The sequence below is a fragment of the Saxophila tyrrhenica genome, assembly GCF_035928015.1.
Source record: "Saxophila tyrrhenica strain CCFEE 5935 chromosome Unknown scaffold_13, whole genome shotgun sequence".
Lineage (NCBI taxonomy): Eukaryota > Fungi > Ascomycota > Dothideomycetes > Mycosphaerellales > Extremaceae > Saxophila > Saxophila tyrrhenica.
In genome coordinates, this window is record NW_027041745.1 from 259,983 (window position 1) to 281,372 (window position 21,390).

At 53.9% G+C, this 21,390-nt stretch overlaps 9 protein-coding genes across 9 annotated transcripts; 4 read left to right on the forward strand and 5 right to left on the reverse strand.

Moving 5' to 3' along the window:
- Window positions 1-69: 69 nt before the first annotated feature.
- Window positions 70-2,928, forward strand: TRK1 (low affinity potassium transporter; the record flags this gene model as incomplete). The annotated part of the gene is made up of 1 exon (XM_064805315.1): window positions 70-2,928. The coding sequence occupies one exon, from the start codon at window positions 70-72 to the stop codon at window positions 2,926-2,928; it is 2,859 nt and encodes a 952-aa protein (XP_064656420.1).
- A 416-nt stretch (window positions 2,929-3,344) lies between these two features.
- LTR77_008082 (uncharacterized protein) lies at window positions 3,345-4,688 on the forward strand (the record flags this gene model as incomplete). The annotated part of the gene is made up of 1 exon (XM_064805316.1): window positions 3,345-4,688. One exon carries the CDS (start codon window positions 3,345-3,347, stop codon window positions 4,686-4,688), a length of 1,344 nt encoding a protein of 447 aa, XP_064656421.1.
- A 489-nt stretch (window positions 4,689-5,177) lies between these two features.
- Window positions 5,178-7,045, forward strand: LTR77_008083 (uncharacterized protein; the record flags this gene model as incomplete). The annotated part of the gene is made up of 3 exons (XM_064805317.1): window positions 5,178-5,591; window positions 5,644-5,678; window positions 5,731-7,045. 3 exons carry the CDS (start codon window positions 5,178-5,180, stop codon window positions 7,043-7,045), a joined length of 1,764 nt encoding a protein of 587 aa, XP_064656422.1.
- Window positions 7,046-7,092: 47 nt separating this feature from the next.
- Window positions 7,093-9,050, reverse strand: LTR77_008084 (uncharacterized protein; the record flags this gene model as incomplete). Its single annotated transcript, XM_064805318.1, has 2 exons — window positions 7,093-7,184; window positions 7,250-9,050. 2 exons carry the CDS (start codon window positions 9,048-9,050, stop codon window positions 7,093-7,095), a joined length of 1,893 nt encoding a protein of 630 aa, XP_064656423.1.
- A 492-nt stretch (window positions 9,051-9,542) lies between these two features.
- On the reverse strand, window positions 9,543-10,116 carry LTR77_008085 (uncharacterized protein; the record flags this gene model as incomplete). Its single annotated transcript, XM_064805319.1, has 2 exons — window positions 9,543-9,965; window positions 10,027-10,116. 2 exons carry the CDS (start codon window positions 10,114-10,116, stop codon window positions 9,543-9,545), a joined length of 513 nt encoding a protein of 170 aa, XP_064656424.1.
- Window positions 10,117-11,003: 887 nt separating this feature from the next.
- LTR77_008086 (uncharacterized protein) lies at window positions 11,004-12,691 on the forward strand (the record flags this gene model as incomplete). The annotated part of the gene is made up of 4 exons (XM_064805320.1): window positions 11,004-11,453; window positions 11,794-11,984; window positions 12,040-12,618; window positions 12,676-12,691. The coding sequence occupies 4 exons, from the start codon at window positions 11,004-11,006 to the stop codon at window positions 12,689-12,691; spliced, it is 1,236 nt and encodes a 411-aa protein (XP_064656425.1).
- Window positions 12,692-13,162: 471 nt separating this feature from the next.
- STE23 (metalloprotease) lies at window positions 13,163-16,622 on the reverse strand (the record flags this gene model as incomplete). Its single annotated transcript, XM_064805321.1, has 3 exons — window positions 13,163-13,761; window positions 13,817-16,313; window positions 16,368-16,622. The coding sequence occupies 3 exons, from the start codon at window positions 16,620-16,622 to the stop codon at window positions 13,163-13,165; spliced, it is 3,351 nt and encodes a 1,116-aa protein (XP_064656426.1).
- Window positions 16,623-17,828: 1,206 nt separating this feature from the next.
- Window positions 17,829-18,841, reverse strand: LTR77_008088 (uncharacterized protein; the record flags this gene model as incomplete). Its single annotated transcript, XM_064805322.1, has 3 exons — window positions 17,829-18,502; window positions 18,613-18,637; window positions 18,695-18,841. The coding sequence occupies 3 exons, from the start codon at window positions 18,839-18,841 to the stop codon at window positions 17,829-17,831; spliced, it is 846 nt and encodes a 281-aa protein (XP_064656427.1).
- A 687-nt stretch (window positions 18,842-19,528) lies between these two features.
- LTR77_008089 (uncharacterized protein) lies at window positions 19,529-21,177 on the reverse strand (the record flags this gene model as incomplete). The annotated part of the gene is made up of 3 exons (XM_064805323.1): window positions 19,529-19,993; window positions 20,057-20,531; window positions 20,639-21,177. 3 exons carry the CDS (start codon window positions 21,175-21,177, stop codon window positions 19,529-19,531), a joined length of 1,479 nt encoding a protein of 492 aa, XP_064656428.1.
- Window positions 21,178-21,390: the final 213 nt, after the last annotated feature.

Below are 21,390 nucleotides of genomic sequence, written 5' to 3' on the forward strand. Positions count from 1 at the left end.
CACCCCTTTGAAGACCAACACGGAGGTACTCCGATGACTTCACAATACCTCAAGAGTGCATCCGCCAGCATGCTCGAACCACTGCAAGACGTGGGCCGCTGGCTCTGGGTCAAGATACCCAAGGACCTTCGCTCCAAGTACTTTCGCCTCAACTTCATCATGGTCCACTATCTCTACATTCTCACCTGGTCTATCCTCGGCTCGATCATTCTATACGGCGGTGGCTTGATCCCATACGTCGATGCCGTCTTCTTCGCCGCCGGCGCTTCCACCCAGTCCGGTCTGAACACTATCAATGTCAACGACATGAAAACCTACCAACAGGTCTACATGTACTTTGTCGCTTGCTTCACGAACCCGATTTTCATCAATGGTGCGGTCGTGTTCGTGCGGCTGCACTGGTTTGAGAAGCGATTCGAGCATGTCGTCAAGGAGACGCGAGAGCAGCGGCGTTCGCGGGCAAAGACCATTACCCGCAGTAAGAGTGAGATGAAGGAGACGGACATAGACCTGCATCAATTGGAGATGGGGGTGAATGGGAGAGAAATCAGAGTGCTTCATGACACAACACTACCGAATGGTATGAGCGGCCCCACGGCAAAGTCGAGGGAGGATGAAGCAAAGTTTATGGAAAAGATGGGGCTGGACACACATGCAAAGAGCGTCGAACCTACTCCAGAAGGTAGCAACGCAAGCAGTGGAAGCGGCAGCGACGAGGTCGCTCCAGATGACTTGCGGGCGGATGACGATGAGACTGGTCCTGACAACCAGCCCGCAACGCCAGAGCATCATCTTGGACTTCACCCGACTCTGCACAGACAAATTACGTTCGCAGATGAAGTGGGAGCAAATGAATCTGGCGAAACTCCCGAACTTGCACGAGTGCCCGATCAGGTTGATGCTTCTAAGCATATTGAATTTCTCGAACGGCAACAGCGCAATGCTCGGGAAGGCTCGACCTTGCGCATCCCAGGTCCCCGAGACTTCGATCGTGGCGAGGTGCCACGGGAGATGCAACGATCTGATACTAATAACGATTTGGCACATTCGCAGACCCGCAACACACTGCAAACCATTTTGAGCGAGAGTAGCCGCGAAGGTATGACCTCTAGAGGCACTGACGAGCTGAATGGAGATGACCATCCACCGCGCAGCGGGATCAAGTTTGATGACCAACAACACCCCGGTCGGAGGCAAGAAACTGCCACGTTCGAAAGTGCTCCAACCAGCAATTCGAAGGCTGGCATGCAGCGTATTAAGAGTGGCATCAGCACTCTTCGACATCGTCGTTCTAACTCTAATGGATTGCATTTAAAGAATGCCAGGGGAAGCATAGGCCGCACATTCACGTCGCTTACCACTGTCCGAAGTCGGGATCCGAACGACCCAATGCCTTACTTGAGCTGGCAGGCGACAATCGGACGCAACAGTGCCTTCGTTGGTCTTACGGAAGAACAGCGTGAGGAATTGGGAGGTATTGAATACCGCTCACTGAAGACTCTGAAGTGGACCCTACTCGCCTACTACTTCGGCTTTCACATCCTCGCTGCCATTGTCCTTATCCCGTGGATTCTACACACACAACCTTGGAAGGGCGTGGTGAGAGACGCTGGTACGAACCCAACCTGGTGGGGGGTGTTCAGTGCAGCCAGCTTGTTCAACGATCTGGGCCTGACTTTGACTCCCGACAGCTTCCTGAGCTTTCAAAGAGCGGTCTTGCCTCTACTGTTGGGCTCCTTTCTTATTGTTATTGGCAACACTGGCTTCCCGATCATGCTTCGCTTCGTGATATGGGTCACCAGCAAGGTCGTCCCGTACGGTTCGGGAGTCTGGGAGGAGTATCAATTCTTACTCGATCATCCTCGCCGCTGCTTCACCCTCCTCTTCCAATCCAAGGCCACTTGGTGGCTTTTCTGGGTTCTGGTCATACTCAACAGCGTCGATCTCATCTTTTTCATCATTCTGGACTTGAACGACCGGACCGTTACTTCAATACCCGTTGGCTACAGAATCCTCGACGGCTGGTTTCAAGCTGCTTCCACCCGAACAGCGGGATTTTCGGTCGTCAACTTGTCCGACCTTCACCCGGCTATCCAGGTCTCCTACCTCGTCATGATGTACATCTCCGTCTTCCCCATCGCCATCTCTGTCCGCCGAACGAACGTCTATGAGGAGAAATCACTCGGTGTGTTCGGCGGGGAAGAGGAGGGAGAGGAAGGCAGCGACCCTTCGTACGTGGGCCAGCATCTCCGTCGACAGCTTTCCTTCGATTTATGGTACATCTTCCTGGGCTTCTTCATTATTTGCATCGTCGAGGGCGACCGGCTGGGCAATAACACCGACTACTCCTTTACCATGTTCTCGGTGCTGTTCGAGATCGTCAGCGCCTACGGCACCGTCGGCTTGAGTCTCGGCTACCCTGGCACGGACCCCAGCTTCTCAGCTCAGTTCCGTGTCATCAGCAAGCTGGTCATCGTCGCCATGATGATCCGTGGTCGCCACCGTGGCCTACCATACGCCCTCGACCGCGCCATCCTCCTTCCTAGCGAGAAGTTGCAGAAGAAAGAAGCAGAAGAGCTCGATCGTCGTACCACGCGCCGCAACAGCTTCTTCACCGAAGGCCACGACTTTGACCGTCCACGACACGGCCACACCTGGAGTCAGACGGAGAATGACGATAGCGGGATGCCGCGCCACCACAACCTCGCCCGACAGCAGACTGTTCCAGCGAACAGCATGCGCGACCCGCCGCCGTCCGCTGGCGAACAGTCGCCCGAGCGGACTAGGACGCTGCGCAGGCGGACTAGCGGTCTGTCGAGCGCGAGCGGGAACGCAAAGAAGCGGGCGCGGAGCATGAGCCTGAGCGGGGTGGGGAGGACGATTGCTGGGGGTTTGAGCGCTGGGCCTACGTACCCGAAGCATGAGTGAAAATACCGACAGACAGGGTTGGGTTTTAGTTTTCTCTTGAGTTGGAGCGTTCTGAGCGTGTGTATAGTCTGTCGCTTTGGGTTTGGGAAAGTATGGCGCTGGGTGGCGTTGGGCAGAGGATGATGGGATTGAGATACCACTGATCGGCTTGTTAGAGCAGGATAGGGTTGTTTTGGGTTGACGGTCGTTCATCTGGATTTGGATGGAATAAAACCTGACAATGGTGAAGTTCTGATAAACTATCCATCATTCATCACCGTCCGTGCCTGCCTCGACTGTTCATCCTGTAGCCAAATGTAAATTCACCTTCTGTGCGATTGCTGATCCTCCATGCGTGTCCCGCACTATCAATATCTCATATCGTTCCCTCCATCTCCTCCACCGCAATATCTCACACCCCACCTCACCACCTGAAAATGTCTCAAGAACCCAGAAAGAATCCAGAGAAAACGACATCCCAGGAAGCAAAACCCACCCGACCAACCCCCCCAACCTTCCTCGACTCCACCTGGACCTGGTCCTCCCCCTCCACCTGGCCCTTAACCATCAAACTCCTCCCCGTCTTCATCGCCATCATCTCCATCTACCTCGCCGTCGCTTTCCCCGCACTCTTCGGCGACCCGGTCTCCCGTTTTCTGGCCGACACCTCCTGCACGGGGGCTTTCAACTACACGTTCCAGATCGCCGCCGCGAAACGGCATGCCGAGGAGCTCGCGACGCATGACTGGGAGATTGGCACCGCGGGGGAAGCGCTGCTGGAATTGCTTTCGCCGCACAAAGCGGTTTTTGGACGGGTTCCGTTCCCGAGGGGGAAGGTGCCATATGATTTCGTTAAGATGGATGAGGCGCTTACGTTTGTGTTTGAGAAGGTGAGAGTTTGGGACGGGCCGACTATTGTCGAGGATAGTTACTCTGTATCTGATCCTGCTTCTTTGGGTGTGAGCGCAGTGATGATTGGGCAGGTGTGGAAGGGGTGGTTGCGGGCTGCGGAGGCGCAGAAGGAGTATTTATTGAAGGATGCTCCGAGGTATGGGAATGGGGCTATCAGTCATCGGGTGGAGGTGGCGGAGCTGTGGAGTGATGCTGTGCATATGGTTCCGCCGTTCTTGGCGTACTATGGGGTGGCGACGAATGATCTCGAGTGTGTGAGGGAGGCGGTGCGGCAGGTGGAGTTGTATAGAGAGGTGTTGATGTTGAGGGATGGGGAGAGGAAGGAGTTGTGGAGGCATATTGTGGGACCGTCGGAGATGGCGGATGATGGGGCATGGAGTACGGGCAATGGGTGGGCGGCGTATGGGATGGCGAGAGTGAGGGCCACGATCGCTGGGTGGGAGAAGAGTAAAGAGATGATGGAGAAGGAGATTGCCGCGCTGGACTCGTACATGATTGAGATCATCGACGGAGCTATCAGGACGGACGACCACGAATCTGGACTGCTAAGGAATTACCTGGGAGACAGCACCTGGTTTGGCGAGACGGCGGGTACGGCGCTGCTGGCTGCTGCTGCATATCGTTTAGGGATGTTTATGGAGCAGAACGCTGGACGGGATCACATCTTGCAATGGGCTGACGAGAAAAGGAGGGCAGTTGTTCGGCATGTGAACGACGATGGTGTTGCGAGACCGGCTGTGCATTCGTTGAAGCACGATCAGCGGCAGCCCTTTGAAGGCATCAATCCTGAGGGCGAGAGCTTCTTGTTGTTGATGGGAGCTGCTTGGAGGGACTGCGTTTGTGCTGGGGTGCGTTCAAGAGAGGGTTGAGGATGTGCATACACGTGTGGAAGACTGCCGACATCTTGCTCTCGTATATCGACCATTTTGGTGGGGTCATGTCCACAATGTTACAACTGCCAAACTTGTACAGAGATACCTACCTAGTGTAGAATAGTACATGTAGTCTAGGCCGGATGGAAGAAGGCAGATAGCCGTCAAGACAAAGCCACCTTCCCCACCATCGAAACCATCGAGAGTGTGAGAGTGCCTCAAGATGGCGTTGTCTCCATTTATGTGTGATCACCTGGAAGGAGGTATTTCTACGAAGCTGAGGTAAGCTGCAGGCACCAATTCATTCCAATCAGATAAACTGTCCGGTCTTTCACCTTCTTGGCCGTCGCTCTCGCGTCTCGTACCACCCTCGGGACGTCGCATCTCAGCCTCACAGGACGCGAGAAGGATGCCTGCACTCCTTTGTATCGACATCGTAAGTACCTAACTTTTCGCCTCCTCATCGCAGTCTCCACTGTGAGCGCCATGCCTTCCATTCTCCTGGCCTTCGCCGTTCTCGTAACGGCATACGCTTCAACATTCGTGTACCGCTTCACGCGCGGTTGGATCGATGGCAGAAAGACTGGTTTCCCGCTCGTGCTACTTCCTCTTGATCCAAACTGGCTCCCATGGATGATTGTCAGTGTGCCCTGGAGAAAGTGGCTACAGAAGAATTTGCCGCGAAGCATCTATCAGAGAGTAGTGCTGTCAATTTATGGCTGGGAATTCTGGGAAAAGACCGCGCCGTATGATGAGCTGGCAGCTCCGCAGGGTGATCGCAAGAACTTCCTGCTCGTATCTTGCGGGAGACTGGAGCTCTGGACGTGCGACTCTGCTATAGTTGCTGAGGTATTGAGCCGACCCAAGGACTTCAATCAGCTTGATATCGGCAACTTCATAGTATGTCTATGAGTCTGGAACGGAAAGGCACCCAGCGCTGACGGTTGGATAGCTCAATAAGTTCGGCGATAACATCTTGACCACGGAGTGAGTCCAGCGAGATCGATATTGCTCACGTGCATGGACTGATCTGATGCAGTGGCGACCGATGGGCGCGTCACCGAAAAGTGGTGGCCGGTGTCATCAACGAACGCATCTCAAAGTCCGTCTTCGATGAAACCGTCGTTCAAGCTCGCGGTCTTCTAGACCAGATCCAGACCGATTCTAATGGCACCAGCGCGATCGAAACGAATAAAGCCTTCGACTGGGCAAAGAAGATCACCATGCAGGTTCTGAGCGGAGCTGGAATGGGCACCCAGTTGCCGTGGAATAACGAGGGCCACGAGAAGCCCGCCCCTGGTTTCAAGCAGACATACTCCCAGTCGGTCACGCATGTGATCAGCAATATTGCTGGACCTTTGTTGCTGCCTCAATGGTTTCTGCTGAACTACCCTTCCTGGGCACCTGGCTACTCTGTGCTCAAGCCTCTCGGGATTGCGATTGAGGAGTTTCCTATCCACACCGACAGGCTGCTGCAAGACGAAAGACGCCGAGCTCGCGAGGAGGGTGGCTCGTCTAAGAGCAACATTTTGAGTCAATTGCTTGAAGCGTCAGACAGCTCGGAGAAGCAAAGTGCCAAATCAGCGCCCTTATCGGACAGAGAACTACGAGGAGACCTGTTCATATTCACGGCTGCAGGTTTTGATACTACGGCAAACACGATATCATACGCTTTCGTTCTGCTCGCCCGATATCCGAAATGGCAAGATTGGCTGTTCGAAGAAGTCGATGACATCCTTCCCAACGACCCGAATGAGGAGCTCGACTATATCGCCACTTTCCCGAGAGCCACTCGAACCCTTGCCTTCATGCTCGAAGTCTTGCGCCTGTTCACACCCCTCAACCACATCGCAAAGCAGGCCCAAACCCCACAGCCCTTACACACGCCTGGCAAAACGTACTGGCTGCCAGCGAATACGACAATGTATATTAATGTGGTACCGCTACACCGCGACCCAGCCGTATGGCGGGGCCTGAATCTTCCCGAAGGCGAGACATCTGCAAAAGACGACGAGTTGCACTTTCGTCCCAACAGGTGGACAAATCCGTCGGGATCGGCGCAGGTACTATACCAACCAGCGAAAGGGACGTATGTACCGTGGTCAGCTGGTCCTCGTGTATGTCCTGGACAGAAAATGGGGCAAGTGGAATTTGTGGCTGTTTTCTTGACGATATTGAGAACGCATAGAATCGATGCAGTGGCGCTTGGGGAGGAGAGTAAGCAGGTGATGAACAAGCGACTTGATGCGCGGATGGAGAAGAGTCATTCATTGCTTACACTGCAGATGGAAGATATTTACGATGTGAAAGGTGAAGACGATGGGTTGAAGTTGAGGATTAGTAGGAGGAAGTAGTCAGTCTTCTACCAAGCTCGGTATGGCTTCGTACTGGCGTCTTGGAATCAACCATCTTTGGGCGCACCCATTGTCCACAGAATGCAGCCGGAAGGGCCATCATAAACCCAACCGCCGCCTTTGCCTGCATTGCCAACGCCTACGCGGAAAAATCATGTTCAGCACAGGCTGCTAAAAGTAGTCACGCGGAGGGGATGGACTTACATGAGTTCACAATGTTGGTGTATGCATCTTGACATGAATCGCCAGAGATTGCATACCCTGCTTGCTTTTTGCATCCGGACTGGTCGTCTGCCCACTCCACGGCAACGGTAACGTCCACGCCAGCACCGTTCTTGAACGATTCGGCGTAGGCAAATGTCTGACGGGGAGACAGTTCATGGCCGCGGTTACGCATCGCATCAGCAGCATCTTTCGCATCCTCGTTGGAAAACTTCTCATAGCCGGGCCCTGTCTCCTGATAGCAGAGGGTATCTCTGATACGGACCCCTCCGGCTAGATTCGTTGCTGTAGGATACACGAGAGTGGTCGAGCTGGCGGCAACCGAGGACGGAGTGGCAGTAGGGCTGGGGGTGCAGTTCGAAAGGCTGCTGCATTGCCCGCCGGCGCCGACGTACGTACAAACTTCGCAAAGCGCCGTTCGGGTGATCGTATTCTTCGTCACAGAAACGGCTATGGTCGACTCGGGGATGGTGGTGTATGCACAGCTGTTTGGGGGAGAAGCAGTCGTTGAGAACGCGAGCGTGGATCCGGCGCAGACGCAGTATCCCGAATTGATGCCCTGGTCTGGATCCGGCTGTTGTGTCGAGCACGAAATGTATGATGCAGACGTGGATGCAGACGATGCACTTCTAACCTTCGTAACAGGTGGTGGCGTACCTCCTTGCATCCACAGCGGACTTGAGGCTCCCAGCTCGCTGAAGCTTTTCATCGGGTTGTAGGGTGTAGCAGCGGCGAGACCGCAAACTGGTCCGGACGAAGGCGTTGAGACTGTCGAAGTCGTAGTCGCTTCCAGACTGCAGCCAACAGTCTGTTCACACATTGTCGTAAAGCAGACGGTCGAGGTCGAACGAATGCTGTCAGTCGTTCGGAAAGATAAAGAGCAGCCAACTTTGCAGTCTCGCACGGTAGTGGACGTGGAGCACGTCTCCGTAGAGCTCTTGTCGTTTTCGTTGTCATTATCGCCATCGTCGTCGTCGCCACCGTGTTCATCGGACTGGGGACTCGGACAATCTCCGCTGATCCGCACCCCAAAGATCTTGATACAAGGTAGGTGAAAGTGCGGCAAATTGGGAAAGTCAGGCCAGTCGAACTCAACCCATTGAAGCTTGGGAAAGTTCCAGACAACAACAAGGCCACTTCTACCCCCTGGAGCGCAATGCTGGCACCAGAGAGCCGGGACAATGGTGTGGTGGCCGCCTTCGTTCGTGGTAATCCAAGTGTTGGTCGTGATGGACGGAGGATGAATGAGCTTTGTGGAGACGTCTGGAGGAAGAGTCGTCATTGTCGATGTGACTCTACCCGTAGTAGCAGTGCTGGTGGACGTAGGTGTGTTGATGATGACAATTGGCAGCGACGTCGTGCTGCCGCCAATCTTCAGGATGTTGGAGGAGCCTAGTGAGATGGTAACTATTCCTGCTGTATAAGCTGAACCGCCAGGCTTGATTGTCTCTGACGCGATTACGATGCCTGACTGTCCGCGAGAAGCCGTTATGCTTGGCCCGATCGTTATAATATAAGGGCTTGACCTTGGAAGAACGTCGACGTTTGCTGACCCAAGAGTAGTTCTGCTTGCGTCGGTTGTGGAGTTGGTAAAGACGCCGGACGGTCTTATTGAGCTTCCAGTAGTGACAATGATCCCTGACCCTGTCGTTCGAGTAGTCTTCTTTGACGGCACGGTCGAAGCGATGGGAACGTTAGGCGATGGTATTGGCGCGGTAGATGTAGCGTCGACAAGGCTGGCCAAGTCCTTGAGGGCGAGAGCGAGGAGAAGAATGAGCTTCATTTCTGTGGGTGCGATGAGTGAGTAGTTTCCGGTCGATAGTCTCGACCTACGTTGGGGAGACAGCGAGCTATTAGAGCTCGTCACGACAGGACGGTGATCAGGCAAAGCAGGTGGAGGAACATTGCCAACGTTCTGTGCCGCTCAGTAAAACAGGCACCAACATGGCAATGGCACGGTAGCTTGTCCGCATCATCTCTTCCTTACCTGTGAAACTGAAACTTGCTTCTTTTGCCGCATCTTTGCAAGTAGAAGACAAAAAGACCAACAACAACTATCCGTGCCGCTGGGCAGTGCCCACTGGTTGAGGCAGCATGATCCCTTCAACAGTCTGAGACTTGTTGGTGCCGTACACCTGCGTTCGCTCCTCGCCGCAATGTCGACGAGTATAGACAGTGTTCGCGCCGCATCAACGCGAGCTTGAGATCCTGGTCGAGAAGTTTGTGTTTCGTTGAGGCGTGGACGCTTGGTGGCTGGACTCTACGAGCCCAGACTCTATTGCAATGCCGGAATCCCGTCCTCCTTCCATATCCTGAGAGACTCTTCCCAAGTGTCCCTGTCGTATGCAATGAAGAAGGTTGAGACCATGTCCGCGTCGCACGGCATGGTTTGCAGCTCGCCATCTTCATACCTGTAAACGGGAAGCCAGCCGTGCGATTCGTACATTGCCCTGTCCAGAACGGCGAAGTGCACCTTGTTCAACGCCTTTGGCGGTTTGGGGCAATTCTTGATAAACTCGGCAGCGTCCTGTACGCTTTTGCCAATGAACGGAGAATGCCACTGTTCGTCCACTTGTGGCCGTTTGTTGCCATCCTTGTTGCTCTGGTCGATATCGACCAGATTATCATAGCTGTCCGCGAGCCACATGTAGTTGGTTGAGGCTTGGTCGTGATTCCCCTGTAAAACTTCGTTGACCATCTGCGAATGGATCAGATCAGTTGAGTGACCGTGCCGCAACAGTCATTGCTCTCTATCGTACCGCGATTGGAACATCCTCCAGCACGAATAGTGCGAAAACGTCCTCACTGCCATCGTCCTCGAGCTGCCCCTCTGTGTATTGATGATCCATCTTGGTGGGCTGGGAGTTTGGCGGCACGGGAGTGATTTAGGTCGACGAGCAGAAGAGGCACAGCTTGAAGTTGCTCTTGAAGGTCATCCAAGCTTCGCACGGACGCTAGTCTAATCCCGACGTCTGGTGTGAATCGCTCTTTTCCACTGTCCATGACACGACGGATACCATAGGGTGCGCTCCATCAGGCAGACTGATGCCTGCCCACCATGTTACAACTGGGGACAGTGTTGCTGTTGGGCGAGGCACGATCTCGGCGCAGCCCTGGTACAATGTATCGGCGCGTACAGCAGTACTCCGTCCTGTACGCCGCAAAGGGACCCGCTGAGGTCGTGTGAGTTCTGGATGACCAGGATTGCGAGGCTGGCTTCTGAAGCGATGCCTCCAAAGCCAATCAAGCTGAGAATGACTTGCGGTGCCGCATCACTGGTGATCTTCTCGCAGAGAAGCGTCTCCCTTCTGTAGGATAGTGAGCTGGCCGACGACCATCCAGTACGCCGGAAGGCGTTGGATGCTGCATGAGAGAGGTTGTTGGATAGCCTGAGTTCAGGGCCCTCCTCTCTATATTGGTAATCTGGCTGAGAAAGTCTCATCGTAGGGGATGGCGCTTGACGACGTTGCACCATTCTCGACGTGTTGGCGGCGCGGCAATGCAGCATCGCTGCCTAAAGGACTCTTGCGAACGGCTCAGCACTCATGAGCTGTCTAGCATACAAGATAAAATGGATGGTCCTGCCAGGTATCTGCTCTCCACATTACCTTTGCTCCTGTCTCCTCTCGAATACTTGTCTACCGCTACCGACATGGCTGTCTCATTTTTGACTTGGCTGCTGATAACTGCTCATGTTTCTGCAGATGCAAGCTTGAAAGCCATACCACTCGGCCGAATGCTACCAGTCGAAACTCTATTCCCTCTCCCTCATCGAGTCAAGTCAGACGATGAAGCTCCTAGGCTTCGGAACGTTACCGGGTTGTTATCAAGCGCACCGTCAATCGTGCAATTGGGATTTCCCTCTTCTCGCCATGGTCCAAGCCTTGAGGACAGTGATCGGACCGACGAGCACCCTGAAGAAGGCCTCGATGATGAGGGATTTTACGACGAATTCAGCGATTACGTTCCGTACGACGAGGTCGAGGGGGTGGCAATGGTCCGCAAAGGGTTGTTGAAACGAGCACCGGCATTCCGGGGCACCATGCAGATGGATTGCAAGGTAGCAAGGGAAGCCTGCCAGAACGCTTGCTGGTATCAAAATTGTGTCCGGGGAGCTCGAGGTGCGAGTGACCAGGTCGTCTACAGAGAGGGTGGCGGGGTTTCAGAGGAAGTTGACGCAAACAGGGTGGGTTCGGGCGTAAAAGCTTCCCGAGGCACTCCTTGTAGTGCATGGCCATTCGGGCAGAGGTTTTGGGACATGTACGACACTGACGTAGGCATTGCGACCACTCCTTTCATCAGAACGTGCTGACCGAAGCTCAGAAAGCTGCCGATAAACGCGGGAATCCACTGGATAGCAGGGCATACATTCTGCAGACCGATGAGTGGCCGATGGCAAGCTTTGAGAACGACGCGTTCGATCCTAATGCAGACCCGCCGCAGCATTCATTGAGATGCATTACTAACACTGACAATACGGGCACGTTACCACATACACCTTGCCCATCAAGAGTCTCCGCTAATAGGATCATATTCTAGCCGGTGGAAGGGAATGGAGGAATTTTCGAAGGGCGAGAGGCAAGTATGGAGAAGGGCAACCTTATGCCCATTGGCGCGAAGGCAGGGGTAAATTCATCCGCGGAGACTGGTTCTACGTCAACTTCGATATGAGTTCGTTCGACAATCAGGATCCAAACGATCGATGGGTCATGGACAAGTAAGTGTTCGTTGATCTCGTTGGGTGCCGAGTAGGCGACTGACGCCCTCCCTAGCGTGCTTTACTACTGCAACGCACCCTTCAAAAATTGCGAGAACGATGGCCGACAATTCCACATGAGTGAATTAGTCGAGACCAATTCGAGACGAAACCTCCAGGTTGGTGTTCTCGAGTGGCCGTACGATCGGACTGGGTCCAACAAGTATGGAAGTCAAGGCATGAGCGAGTACCAAGTCGACAACGAGGGAGAAGCTATCAAAGCGTTCAACCTCGTCCTCAAAGTCACCGGAAATGACAAGGACCAGTTTGATGTCACTGTGTCAGAGGTCGTCAACGGAGTCCCGGCCCTTTTGGCTTCTAATACCCAACAACTGGCGACAGACGAATCCATGTCAGTCCAAGGTTCTCTACCGCAGTCCTTGAAGATCTCGCGGACAGATGACTGCGAGGTTGTCAAGTTCGAGTACGGCAGTGACGGAGAGCTCTCCTTTTTCCCTTTCAATACCAAAGACGCTGGATACCCGGATAATGCACCAGAAGACCGTAAGAAAGGCGCGAATAGAGGCCGCTATTGCTTGCCAAGCGACATCGAAGACAGCAATGGTGACGCCATTGGCGTGGAGTACGACTGCTGGTGAGTACATCTGCGTGAAGGGGAGAACAACGGCTGACTCCACCGGCTCTTTTGCAGGTTTCCCGGCTGGTAAAAGCCTCGACGAGCGCCGACGATGAGTGTCTTGGCCGCTGTCTGATGAGTCACGAGCTTGTTGAGAGAAGGAGGGGAAGCGTGTAATGAGGTCGTGGAGGGGCTTGTGGAAGCTAAGTGATGGGAGGGATGGAAACGGTTGGTGGGCAGGGCGAAGACGTACCTGGGTGGAACGGTTCGAAGGGTATGGCGGAGGACCAACAATGTTCTCCGAGACGACGTCTTGGATCAAAAGCTTTTCATCCTCCTTGAGTGTTCGTGGTGTCTTGCGCTCTCGGAGAACATTGCCACTCTGCCGCTGCCTTCCAACCTCCTCTCTTTCTCAGAGCCCATCATCTTTCGACATGGCACGGATCGAAGCAAAATTAGCGAGATGCAAAAGCTTTGCCAGCACTACGACATCTACCAGCCAGAGCGAAGACTCTTTCCCCGACGCTTCATAACGCATCACACGACCCATCTACCTCTACCTCTATAACTTCGCCCCCAACTCCTCAAACTCACTCAACTCCTTGACTGGCCTCACGCCAGCACTAAGCGGCATACCCGCCTTGAAAGCCTTGACATCCTCAATCACTACCGTCTTGCTCTCTTTCTCCCCATTCGCCACCTCCCCGTTGACTTCCGTACCATTCGCCTCAGCAGCCGCATCTCTCGAAACGATGCCCAAGCCGGGCAGGACCTGCGACAGCACCATTTGGCCCTGCGCCACCACCTGCTCGACCTGATCGACGGCCATGCCGACGGACTCTTTGAGGTACGAGTCCACGGCGCCGATGATCTCCTTTGAGTCGCCGGAGGTGATGTCGACCTTCTCCATGCGCTTGGAGAGGTCGGCGGAGTTTGCGTCTTCCAGACCAAGCTGCTGGAGCATGGAGGTAATGGTTTCGACCAGCTTCTCCTTCTTCTCAGCCGTCGATGTCTTGGCCGCGATATCGGCAGCTGAGCCCTGGGCAACGAGGTAGACGCTGGCTTTTGATCTGCTGGGTGAAGATGGGCTGATGTAGCGGCGGAAGAAGGCGAGCATGTCGTCTTTGGATAGCGGCTCGATGTTCTCGACATCACGGTAAGCTATTCACAGTCAGCTTCGTTGCCACTCGTCGACCACAGAAGTTGCTTCACTTACTCAGCTCAAAATCATAAGCCTCCGAGGTGATATGATGCCAGAACCGTCCAGTCTCCTGACTCAAATTCTTCAGCTTCTCCAGCCGCTTGTTGATGATGCCAACTTTGTGCGCCTCGAACTCATCGGACGGCATCTCCTTCAGCGTCTCTTCGAAGCCGTTGAAGAAACTGTCGATCCTCTTCTCCAAGTGCGCACAGTCCTTCTCGCTTTGAATCAGCACGCGGAAGCCGGCGACGGTGCTGTAGATCAGCGCGTGGCTGCCGACGATGTAGCCGAGCTGTTCTTTCGATCGGAGTGTATCGAAGACCGGCTCATCAGTCATCTGAGCGAACAGAAGAAGGAGCGCACGAAGTCTGCGATCCATGTTGTTGCCTACGAAGACGACGTAGTCGATGCAGTGGTTGATGTTGTCCGGGTTCTTCAGCGTCCGCTCGTACCTGAAGTCGCATCCCTCCGGCATCTCGATGTTTCTGCGAGTCGGCCACTGGTTTGCAGGTAGCTTCTTTGGCTTGAGAGTCGACTCGACCAGGTTCGTGATGTTCAGTGCATCCTCCTTGTACACGTTGCCATGAACCAAGATCTCAATGTGCATCTGTTTTAGGACCTGTGGGAAGAACTGCCGCACATCCTCCGCGACAACGCTCGTCAGCTCGTCGTGAAGTTCACCTACCACCCAACCCCTCTCGCTGGTCAGCCATCGGCTGTACGTGGCAATCTGGCGGTACGGGTCTTGGTAGTCGAAGTTCTTGTAGCTGCGCATCAAGCGCTCCTTGATGATGTCAAACCGCTCATCCTTGATCTTCAGATCCCGCATCGAAACCAGCACCTTTTCGAGCAAAACAGACATTTTGTCGTTGTACCCACTGATCACAACATCAAAGCCCTGCGAGTGGTTCGCCAAGCTATACTGCAGGCCAGCGAGTTCAGCATCGTAAGCGTACTCGTTCAGTGAGTCCTCGACCAGGTCCTTGAACAGCTGGCTCATGACAGCCATAAACGGCGTGATGTTGGTGAGAGGAGAACGCAGGCAGACATCGATGTTGGCTTTGGGAACCCAGAACTGGTCGTCCTTCTTGAACCACGTCCGGACGTTCTCGTCATTCCGAATCAGCTTAGGTGAGACGGAAGGCTCCTTGACGTCCTTTCGCTCGACATCCAGCCGCTGGGGCACAAACTCGTTGACACCGGGCAGATGAAGCTCAGAAGGCCGCTCACTCGGAGCTGATGCCGCTGCCTTTTTGAGCTCCTCCATAAAGTCGTCGGGAATCTTCTCCAGTCGGTACTCAGTGCCATACCATTTCTCTTTCCGATCCCACGTCCCAGGGAAGGTCTGGCTCTGAAGCTGGATTTTGAAGTTGTCAGGCCTTAGAGCATCCAACCCAGCCTTTATGGCATCGGCATCGAACTTGGTAATCTTGCTTGGTGCAGACAGGAGTCGGTCGCGAGGAATGGGTTTCTGCATCAGCATGCTGTACGAGCTGACAGTCCGACTGGCGGGGGACTTTTGTTGGAACTTGAATCCGACTTCCGAAAGTTGTGCCATCTCGTCTACAATCCACTTCTGAGGCGGCTCGTCCTTCACAAGAGCAATATATTGAAATACTGCCTTGACCACCTCCTGATAGTTCTTCAGACCGGACTCAGTCAGCTTTATGTCAACGTCAAAGGCACTCGTCCCCGGACAGACAGGGGCCTCTCCAGCGGAAAGGCTGGTCGTCCAGCCCTTCTCTTTGAGGTATGCCAGAAGACTGCCTGGCCCCTCGTGGCCAATGAGGTGGCTGACGTAACGCGATGGGTGCGAAGAATACGATTCATCCTGGGCCGGATAAGGGAACCACAACTCTAGCGAGCGTTGATCCATGACAGGTTTTGCGAAGATCTGCGTGCGGAGGTCATTCTCATCGAAGAGAGGTATCCCGTCCCATCTGTTTTGGGGTAGGTTCTTGTTGGGCACGTCTGTGAACATCACTTCAACCCATGACTGCAGCTCATCCAGCGATTCCGTGCCAAGAACAGCCAGCTTCATTCGGTTGGCAGAGTAGTTTCGGTCGTAGAAGCTCATGAACTCGTCTCGGACCTTGACACCGCGACCAATGGGATCATCATGCAAAGTCTGGTAGTTGCCAGTAGAGAACTTGTGATGCGGGTGCTGCTTGCTGGATGTGCTTCTGTGGAGTTGCATCATGCGCCAGTTGTCGCTCTGCAAGTTCTTCTTGTTCTCAGAGTCGACCGCCTGAAGTTCTCGATCAAGTGTGTCTTCGAGGAATAGCGGCTCGATGAAGAACTGGGAGAAGCGGTCCAATGCACCATAGAGTGGCGACTTGTCCTTTGTCCTCGGTAAGCTGATCTGGCTGGCGTTGGCAGAATTTGCGGCGCTATTGCTCGTGGCAGAGGATGAGATCTCAAAGTAGTAGTTGGTTGAAGTCCTTTCCGTGTATGCGTTGGAAGAACCACCAAACCTGCTCAGGTAGGTGTTGTAGTCGTTCTCTCCTGGATACTGAGTGAGCATCTGTCAGTTGCTGCCCCTGTCCATCTCGCTGTACACACTCACCTTCTTTGTCCCCATGAACAGCAGATGCTCCACCGCATGAGCCATGCCCGGCATATCCTCCTCGTCACTGAAGCTGCCTGCATTCACATCCATCGCCGCCGCCGCTTTGTCGGTGTCCGGATCATGGATGAGCAGAGCCTCGAGCTGGTTCGGCAGCTTGATGACACGGTATGTGCGATTGTCAAGCAAAGGCTTTTCGAGCTCGTGTGCGAGCACTTCCGTCGAGCCATCCCCAGTTGATTGTATGCCCGCCATGGTTGCGTATGATGCGAAGAGAGCAGATACGGCTTTACCGTTGCGCATAAGAGTTGGACCGGTCGTTGTAGATATGGAGCGAGCGCCGAGTCTTAAAGGATTGTGTAATGTGGGTCGTGGCGCGTTGCGCAAGGGAGGCAGAGGTAGCTGACGCGGTGATGGGCTTAAGGCTGAGAAGCCTCGCGTTGCCTTGCGGACGATGCCTCCTCTTGCAGCCCTGTTCAGCTCTCCGGTGATTGTGTGACTCCTCGCAGCCCTCCAACAGCCTCCAACAGCATCAGTTCGCACTCTTTGCGAGAGGCTCATCAAAGGGATGGTGATCAGATCGCGATGCCGCCAAGCGAGGGTGGAAGCGGTGTGCTAGTACAATACCAACGAACGTACGCCGTGACACCCGCGACAATGATGGTCAAGGGGATTGTTCGTGAGACTGCAACTCTACACCTAGAGACGATATGGCATGGCACGATGTCACATGCGTTTGAAGAGGTGCGCACGGATCGTCACCGTATGCAGGCACTTCGGCTTGGCTATGATGCTTGCAAGTTTACCTAAGGTACACCTGATGTCTTCAGACCATTCCAAAATTATAAGGTGAATGTCCTTGTCTCAAGGCAAGATGCCGTATTCGCTGCATGATTTGTTGAATTAAGCACTTGACAGCGAAAACGGCCCACTGAACAGGTCTAGCAGCCTTCTCCCAGCTCCCATTACACCCGGAAAGGCCACCATCCTCTGTCTGACGGGTTGTCGTTGTTTGTGAGAACGCGGTTCATCTGTCCTACTGAGCCGGTCCCGCTGTTGGCAGCTTGTGCATGAGACTTGCGTACCCACAGGCTTCGCAACGACTTCTTCAGACGGCGAGGTACTGTGCTCCGCATGATGTGTTATTAATTAATACTTAGTCGCTATAGTCCCGGCCAAGTCCTCTCGATCGCTCTTGATGCTGTGGTGCCAACCATCTGCTATCGGCATCCGCATCCACGGCCTTCTCATGCTGAGAACTGAACCATCTGGCTTGATGTTGCTCAGAGCGGCAACATTCATTTGTCGACCAGTTGCAAGGCAGGGTCAGTCCCTTTGTTGCTCATCTCCTTAGAAGCTTCTCAACACGCCCACTGCCTGTGCACCGCTTCCCTCCTAGCCACCAAAACGGGACCCTTCTCCAACTCAGAAGCACCGTGAAAGTGCATGGAGTCTCGTCAATCACCTTTCATCTCGCAGTCGTATCCGGAGGGCGTGACCCATCTTGCGGGGGAACTGTCCCAATTCGTCCTCAACGGAAACGACCAGGTGAAGGTGCCCTTTGCAAACCCGATTCATTTCCTTCGCCTCCCACTGCTTGAAGGCAAAGGTGGCTCTGTGGTCTTTGATGCCGATGATCGTACTGTTCAAGCGGGCTGCTTGGAGGACGTCGTCTGGCGGGTCGCGAAGTGTGAGTGGAATGCACTTCTCGCCTTCGTGCTTCGTGGCCGGACATTCGGTGGTCTTTTGGGTCTGCATCGAATGCCCAGCCCGTTCCGGATCCTTCACTTCGTCCTCGATGTCGTCCTCGTCCTGGTCACGATTGGTTCCGCGTATGGTTTCAATAGAGGTAGGCTTCGCTCGCTTTCTGGGCCGCTCGCACTCCAACAACTCCGCCGACCTTTTCAAGATCTTCTGAATGCCATCGATGGTCTCGTCACACCCCTCCTTTCCCGTTCGTAATACTCCATACTCCTTCTCGACGGCACTCAACTTGTCTCTTAATCCCTTGATCTCCGAATCCTTCTCCGCCAGATCTCCCTGATGATTCCCCTGCTTGTCATTCAACACAGCATATCTATCCTCCCACTGCTGAACTTCATCAGCATACCTATTCTTCCAGTGCTTCACTTCATCTACGATCAGAAAGTCAGCAGAGATATCGTGCCGCACCAAGCACGCCGTGCAATGATTGGAGCGTATGAAGGCAAGGAGGTAGGGCTCGGATTGAATCTCTTTCACTTACCAAGCAATCTGCAACAATGTTGATCCTTATAAATGACATGTTAGTACAAAATTTGCTAGTGGCGATTGGTGCAGACACTTACAGTAATTTCAGAGAGGCGGATGATGGTGGCGATATTCTCATTCAGCCTCTTGGACGACTGAGTGGCATTTCGCTTGGCTGCTGCAATTTGCTGCTTGTTGGCATCTAGCTGGCTTTTGGTCGTGCTCTGGATCCTGGCCGGCTCCATGGTGAAGGATGTTGGTGGTGTAGGATGATGTTGATGTGATTCGGAAGAACATCTGAGCAACAAGAACAACTTATATATGCTGGCTTACTAGGCGCATCACATGGTTTTCATCAAGAGCATGCATTTGCTTTCAGCTGTGTTTTGTAGTGAAGAAAGCTCGTGATATTCCAGGAGTGAAGGCCGATCGATCCAGCTGCATAGAGGGAACAGCGCTGCGCTCAAGCAGATCGATCGCAAACCGCCGTGTGATGTCAGGCGATTGAGACCTATTTCATGTCAATGCCGCTCAAGCCTGTATCTAGAAACTAATGCACAGTGAGTACTGAACCACAGATCGGTTCCGACTGAGGAGCCCCGGTGGCCGTGAAAGAACGGATCGACAACGGATTCAGAAGAGTGTTTTAAGGAACACGAAGCATGTATATGTGTTTGTCAATCGTTTCCGCTTCCGTATAGAAGAGCTTATCACCCACTCGGTTCCGATGCTGTGTTGCGGACCATTCTCCAAGCACCATGCTGATCGCATCAGAGCCCTTCACACCGCAGCGTGTGAGCTGGGTTTCGCAAGCCGAACCCATGACCGTGAGACCTAATGCAAGTAACAAGCTCAACCTCGTCGGCCCAGCCTTGTTTGCCCGTCGTGCTCGATGATACTGAACGTTCACTCCTTTGCCTGCGCCTTCATCTTCAGAACCGTCTCTTTAGCGATCGTGGAGGCATTCGTGGCATCGCCTGGTTTGACGTTGGTGAGGTCGTCTCGCTGTCGGACTTCTGGGTGCCGTTCTTGTCGACCAAATCCGCCGAGCTGGTTGCTTCTGGCATGCGATGCACCACGTAGCTCGGGGCTTCATCCGTGCCGGTCATGCCTGTCAAACCCTGGCGTGTTAAACGCATGATGAACTTCAACTCGGTGAGGCGGTTCCCGTACTTGAGGATGTCGGCATCCATCGTCTGTGCTGCTTGGGCCAGTTCGCCATCCTCGCCTTCCAGTCCACATTCACCTTGGATGTTGATTATTTCCCTGTACTTCTTCGCCTTTGTTTCGAAGACGTGAAGAATGAGTTCGAACTCAGCAATCGAAGCATGACGAAGCACCCCAGTTGACGTCGTACCGAAGAGGCCTTTGAAGATAGATCGGATGTCCTCACAGGACTATAATAGCAAAACGTCAGTAAACACTGCGCAGGCGGCTGACGGGTGGCACATGCTACTAACCGGCAGCTCCGTCTTGCCGGTGCGGGCGACCTCGTTCTCAATATGTGACTTCACAATCGTCGTCTTCTGGCCGTCGTCCTCGTATACTTCAACCGAAGTGAAAGAGACGGCGATTGTCTCGTTCTCGGCCTTCAGCAGCTCTATGAACTCCCGCATCTGTATTTTGAACGTGTCCACTCCCTGCCTGTACTCCACATCATCGTCGACGTCTTGCTTCGTGGCCGTATTCGGTGTGGTTGACGGCGCCGTGGCGAGGCAGCTTGTCGGTGAAGTGGTGAACAGTGATGTTGAGGAAAGTTGGAAGAAATTTTTGAAGGGCAGGAGGCAAGTTAAATAATAGACCAGAAGCTTGGACCGCATGACAACTCTTGGCGTATCACATGTGTCTTGACATTGCGATCGGTTCCGATTCAAGTGATCACGATGGTGATATGGTGCCGAACCGATTGGGCGGTTCCGTTCCTGGAGCTGGCGGCTATCACCAGGTATGAGAAGGAGATCAGTTCGGTTCCGAGAGTGCGGAGGCTTGATTAAAGGATCCTGGGAGCCGGTTCATGATGACGATCACCTTTTTGACCTCACAGTGCTGTCCATAGGTATCTGTACTCCGCCTTTGTCTGCTCGCTAATGCCGTCTGCTCTTTCCACGACGATCACAGCTGCTGTCATGAACTGTTGGAGGACATGGCTGTCACAAGTACCTCTGTTGTCGGACCAAGAATGCATGAGTGCTTTCACACGTTGCTGAATAGTCTCCCAGTAGTACGATTCGGCCATGTTACGGGCGAGGTCCCTATTCTGGTCTGTAACGAGGAACTGATTGACTAGAGCCATGCGGGTCCCATGGCTCCTGCCGGCAAAGGTATCTTCTGGCTCTGAGCCGTTGGCAAGGAGACTATGCAGGTCACCGAAGTACATCTCTTCGCCATCGGGCGCATGTCCAGTGACGAACTGTGCCATGTCCGGCGCATTCTGCATTGCAGTCGATATTGGAGCCAGCACATCCTTTTCGTTTTTAGATCGTTTCGAGATACCGGTGCAGCATACGATGACGCCGTCGATGGTAATGCTTGCTGGTATCGAGGGACCTTTGCTTTCACTCTCGCCCGCGTTGTCCTGCATCGCTGCTAGCAGAGTGGCGAAGTGATGTTTCCATGCGAACGCACACTCGCAATGCTCTGCCGAGTCTCATGCGGCGATTTTCCTTCGGTAGGCTCGCCATGTCCTGGCGGACCGTCTTGCGTCGTGGGCTGCACAGGTGGTTGAGTGGCGTCGCTCGTCTCCTCCTCTGGGCTTCGGCGGTCTCGCTGTGTTCAAGCTGATCATTCTGAGTTG